We start from the raw sequence: 6,043 nt of genomic DNA on the forward strand, positions 1-6,043 counted from the left end.
GTGCCGGGCCGGGCCGGGCCCTCCTGCAGGCGGCGGCTCCTGCGGCATCCTGCCCGCGCAGAGCCGGTAGCCCGTGCTGAGCTAACCGCTCCCGACTCAGGGCTTGGCGTGCCTGCCTGCCTGCCTGCCTGCCAAACTCCTAGCGAGAACCCAGACCTTTACACCAGATTTCCTGGCACCCCGGCGGGCTCTCAGGAGGACGTAAGCGTCTAGCGGGAAACTGCAAACAAATTCTGCTCTATAAAACTTGTTACGGATGTAAAAGTCGTAGTTGTTACTACTACAGTATTTGAGGAAAACTTTGGGGATCAGCAGAAATCACTCTCGCACCATCGTGCAGCGTGATGTATTCCAGGTATTAGTCCTGGCTGCGCGTGACTTGACTAGAAAGCCGTGTGCATTTAACCACTGCTAGTAAAGGCTGCCCCGAGGCATCGGAAGCACATATTCACGAGTTTATTTCACTTGTTTTAAGCAACAACGGCAACAAAATACCAAATAATGCATTTACAGGGAGGACAATTAGCACCAACTAAGTACTCGTACAGTTCTTTAGCATTACACACAAAATCACCTGCCTAAATGTTTTTAAGTTTAAGCTCTCTTTGTTTTCAAAATGCAGTGATGGTAGCAGCAATTAACAATCTCTGTACTTTAAATGGGGAGCTCCCATCAATAGGCAAGGTATTGCACTTTACAGAAGTCCAAACAAATTAATGATGGGATAACACCGTGTAAATGGATTATATTGTCAATCCCATTCCTCTCCTATAGGCCTGTTTTACTTTGAGAGCAGGAGGAATATAAATTACTCAAAACCGTGCAAGTCAGTTGGTGGACTGTTTCGCAGCAGGTTTTCAGTAAACCCTGACTTTTCCCACCCAAATTCACCACATTCCCCTTTTTCTTTAAAGAGGCTTAAATCTCTCATGTTTCTAATTTTATTTCCAGTGCTTGTGTAGCCATGTGCCATGAGGATGGTGAGGGCTGAAGGCACAGCAGGGACCAGTGACAAGGACAACTTATTTCCACTAGTACTAGGCAAATGTGGTCAGGAGACCACTGTATGTATGTCCTGCCTGTTAAAAAGCCATTCCCACCTTGGCCTCCTTGCTAGGATTATCAACTCAGTGAGGATTTTCTGATGTAAATATCTGTCTGTCCAAGAAACTAGATTGCCCGTGCATTCAGAAGAGAGAGCATACCTCTAATGACATTAATGACAGGTTACTATGTATGTTTGCCTGCCTGTGACAGAGGGTGAGATTTTTCTTCAGAGAGTGTTAGAAAGGAAAGAGGGGAAAGTCAGCTTAATGTGATCAATACAAAGGAACCTGGAGTGGTTTGCAGGATGAGAGCCTATATTCTTCCAATCTTAGGAAATGCTTTTAAATGCTCATGATGATGAGAACACCGAATGCTAGATAGGTTAGAGAAGTCTCTTTTCTTAATTACACTCAGTTCATATGGTTGCAATGTATGAGTGTCTGTTAGTCCATCCTTCACTAACTTCTGAAAAGTTGGTGGGATAGATGAGTATCCCACTGGTAGGATTCAGAGTGAGCAGTCAGCTGGACAATTGCTCATCTAAATGAAACTTAGAAATATCAAGTGCTTCTTTCATTAAACAAGCTGCTGGGCTCCTGAACATCATGGGTTCCTAGTTTCTCTAACTTCCTCAAGTGTTGTGCTAGGCTGCTGAAGTTACATTTCACTGTTGGAAGTGCACTGGTGCATGGTCTTATAATAAGTCTCTCAAAAAACTATTTTAGTCATTTTATAGCAATATCTTTTCTCTTCACAGTCTAGTAGAATTACCTGCAGGTCTCCACTTCCACATGCATCCAAAGTCAAATGCAACTTAATTAGTAATTTGAGATCTGTATTCTAAGAAACATATATGTCAGGACTAGAGTAGCAAAAGTGGTCAAAGTCACTAACTGCAAGCAATCACTAGGAGCAGACTAGTGTCTGCAGCCATCTAACATTCAGAAGCAGAGGTTTTCCTTGTACACTAACTATGTACATATCTTAAACATAGCTAGCAATATTGTAAGAGCTTCTGACATTTACATTTTCTAAAATATGATTAAGCCATATATATAAACCCAAGAATAAACTGTATTTATTATTTTTATGTCCTTTCAGTGAGTTTATTTAGAGAAATATATTATCTGCCTTTTTTGATGTATTTGAGTAAAAGAAAATAGTTTGTGAAAAAATCACAGGAAGCATATCTTAGAAATACAAATTCTGTTGCAGATATTATGCATTCATTAAAAATATCATGATTTTGAAAAATTGTCTCTTTGCAGCCAAAGAGATAAACTGCAAGATAAACTTTTGCATTGTTTGCTTTCGCATATTTTTTGCACAGTCACAGTAACCCAGATAAGTGGGGGAAAAAATCACAGCCTGACAACTTATGCATTCTTATGGGTGGCACTGTCTTTTTATGTGCACGTGCTGACTCTTGTCAGGGATTAAAGACATTACTGAAGTAAGCAAAAAGCATTCTTACCACAGCTGCAGTGCTACCAGTCACTCACGTGATGATTTTACAAAAAACCACCTCTTGCAATGGAGTTTTTATATTGTGCATTATCCTTTGAAACCTGAACAACAAAAATGATGATTCTTCCTTTTGCAATTTTGTTGCAAAGGATGATTCCCTTCTTTAAAGCGAGGATTTGATCTAGATTTAGCCTACATAAAGATCAATCCATCACAATTATAAGTATAAATGGGGCTGGATGCTAGGTATGCTGTCCAGCGTTCAGCATGTGAGTCAGCAGCATTTACCTTCACAGGGCTCCAGCTGAATGTAACATTACTTCATATATTTCATTGATGAAATCTCCTTAGGTCAGAAATTTCTATCCTCATTGCTGCTGCAACGTCTCTTGCTGGCCTGATCAGCAACTCCTCTGGAATGGAGGCATTTCATTAGCAAATGAACAAATCAAACCAGTAGTCCACATCTGCTTCCTCTCCTACCTCATTTCACATAGGTCATGTCACTCATGACCCATTTCAATAAGGCTGAAACTAAAACCAATTTGGAGTTCCTACTCTGCCCCTTGACACTGTGGCCTTTTAAGCATAAAGACAGATGATTTTAAACTGGAATTAAATGGAAACAATTTAATATCAGTTGGTATTGACAGACATTTCCTTTGAGTTGATATGAACAGGATTTGTCCCACTTGGTGGGATTTTTTATTATGGAATGTCTCACCAGGGGCAAAAAAAAAGTTTTATTCTGACATTTTTATTCCTCTGGATTATTTATTTGAACCCAACAGCTTTATCCAAGAACAAAGCAAACTTTTCTGGCTGTCCAGGAGGAAAGGGTTTCAAAGTCGACAAGTCCATTGACTGCAGTGTCTCCACAAGAGTGCTGTAGAAACAAACCAAAACCAAATGTAAAAAGAAATTCATCCCAAGGGGGAATTTTTTCTTCACACAATTTTCTTTCTATTCATATGCATGCATAATCCTTTAGCCCTGAAATGAAAATAAGGACATATATTGAAAGGAAGAAGAGACCCAAAAACCAATGAGCACAACCATCACTGGCTCATAGGCAGCAATGCTGAGGAAGGAATGCACTTCAAGCCACATCACAGCTTTCATACGGAGCTTCAGGTCTAATTTTTAATCTTCTGTGGCTTCAAGCAATGTTGGGAGACTGAATAAGGTTTGAGGATCACTGCCATAAACAGCATTAGGAAATTCATCCTATTTCAACACATGGCATAAGTATCGACTTAACATGAAGCCAGAAGAGACAGCTAAATCAATTCATTAGCTTGCAATTTTCAGACTGCAAATAAGGGTCAAAAGGTAAATACTGTTCAACAAAGAAATAAAAATTCCTTCCGACCTCTGAAGTTGTCAGAAGCATTGAGAAAATAAGTTTAAGAAACTTGCCTAATGTAAATTAATAGAAGGCCTGGTGTTTTCAGAAGTCTCTTCTGACACATACAGAACCCTATTTGCAGGGCAAAGGAACAAGATGCAGACTAAATAATGTGAGTTGCATTTCCCCTCCTTCAATTTAAAGGTCATCTATTATTTATAGAGTGCCATAAATCACATTCATGAAAAGAAATGGGAAGATATAGTTGAAAGAAAGGAACATCAAATAAAACTAACAGGACCCAGGGCCAACAAACAAGAAAAGAGTTTGTTTTTTTTTTTTTTTAAGTGACAGGCAGTAGATCTGTGACACTCTTTGTCAAAGGATGTTGTGGATGCAGAAAATTTGGTTAAGAGGGTAGCCTGAATAAGTACTTGGAAGACAGATGTATTGAAAGTTACTAACCAACCAACCAGCCAACATCTGATTTAGGAAAACCCTGAAGTATTAGGGTATTAGAGGGAAAGTAATAGAAGAGAGTCCCATTTGCCCTGTTGCTAGGTATCTGTGTATTGCTTACTTTTTGCTAGTTATCTATGTATGGCCACTGCACACAGATTATTGAACTATATGGCCTCCTGATTTGAATCAGTAAGGCCATTCTCATGTTTTGTTCTAAATACTCGAGATGCACTGACATCATAAAAAACTGAAGTATCTATACAGTCATCTTTAGTGCCCTTCACAAGGAAAATCCACATAGGGCTCTGTTTTTTCATTTTACTAAATCTGCAGGGAGCAATTTATTTCTTATAGTTCATGGTTAGGAACTGATAGTCTGGGTTGTATTATTTCTAGCTTTGAGAAAGGATTGAACAAGAGGTGAGAAAGGGAGGGCAGAGTAGGAGAGAAGTTGCTAGGTGCCCCTAGGATGCCACCTGACAGTTACCTATCACTCAAATTCAACCATGTCTGTTTGGTTTAGACTGCTTTCCTTTCAATCTGAATACATGTGCCTTCAAAAAAAAGGTTACATTAATCTCAGACAAAAGGCTTGATAGATTTGGTAGACACAGCACCAACTATTATCTATCTACAATGGAAAAATTTGCTTTGCAAGCAAATTGAAAACTAGCTCTCCTGAGATCTCTGCCCTGCCTTTACTACTTAGGTGAGGAAGTTAATTGTGGTATTTGGTCAATATGATTTTGTTACAGAGCGGGATGTGAATTTGCTTGTTACAGTCTCAATACTGTAATGACCGAGTTACGGTACTGAACACCTCTTGTTCAGTCAGGATGGCCACAGCTGCTCCATACCTGCAGTTACAGTAGAGGACATGTCCGTCTCTGTGGAGTTGCTTTGCCAATTCAAGCTGATGGTTGTTCATCAGCTTTTCGTTTATTACCACTATTAGTGGTTTTCCTTCTTCTAGTGTCTCCAAACAGCTACCTGCACCTACAGGAGAAACAAAAAACGTGACAGTGTTTGCACCAATAGATCAAACTTCATCCTACTGCCTCTTGCAACACACGAGAGACTCCTGCTGAACATTTAATCCATTTAATTTTAGCTGCGGACCTGAACATTTAATGCTAGCACAGTCCAGACAGAGCCTTACAGAAACAGATGTTACCCACTCCACTGACTTTCACATCTACCCACATAAGAACAGGCTTGGCAAAGGCTCTGCGCGGCGCTCAGCGGCCAATGCGCTCTACCTGCATGGCTTATGACCAGGTCTGCTCTCCGCAGGTCCTCGGCCAGCGAGTCCTTGAAGCGGAAGGCCTCGAGCACGAAGGCCGGGGTGCTCAGCGGGGCTGGCTCCTGCGCCCCCCGGCCGATCTGGAGCACCAGCTTGCAGTACCCGCGGCTCTGCAGCACCTGCGGCAGGACAGAGAGCGGCAACGGTGCTCAGCAGGGAGCCGCGGAGGGGAGCGTCGGCGGCAGGGCTGCCCTTGGTTGGGCACCCAGCTGGGCCGAGCCCGGCTCTGCTTCTGGTGGCCCCCTGGCACTGGCTGCTGGCACTGCCAGGGCCAGGAGGTGGGTGCCACCCCTGCCTCGCAGCCCCCCCCCCCAAACCCTGCCTCATACCTCACAGCTCCCCCTAAATTCCCCCTGCCTTGTACCTCACAGCCCTCCCACTCCTGCTTCGCTCCTCACAGCCCCCCCAATCCCCCT

At 42.3% G+C, this 6,043-nt stretch overlaps 1 protein-coding gene across 1 annotated transcript in view; it reads right to left on the reverse strand.

Annotated features, from left to right (window-relative positions):
• ALG13 (ALG13, UDP-N-acetylglucosaminyltransferase subunit) overlaps positions 1–5,870 on the reverse strand; it is a 33,259-nt gene extending 27,389 nt beyond the window's left edge. Inside the window, exons 1-3 of the mRNA XM_026086252.1 lie at positions 5,584–5,870; positions 5,182–5,320; positions 3,292–3,400 (exon numbers count right to left, since the gene is read on the reverse strand). Coding sequence (XP_025942037.1) covers positions 3,292–3,400; positions 5,182–5,252 — 180 coding nt within the window. The 5' untranslated portion in view covers positions 5,253–5,320; positions 5,584–5,870. The remainder of the gene's footprint in view (positions 1–3,291; positions 3,401–5,181; positions 5,321–5,583) is intronic.
• Positions 5,871–6,043: the final 173 nt, after the last annotated feature.

This window comes from Apteryx rowi, unplaced genomic scaffold, assembly GCF_003343035.1.
Source record: "Apteryx rowi isolate R43461 unplaced genomic scaffold, aptRow1 scaffold_69, whole genome shotgun sequence".
NCBI lineage: Eukaryota > Metazoa > Chordata > Aves > Apterygiformes > Apterygidae > Apteryx > Apteryx rowi.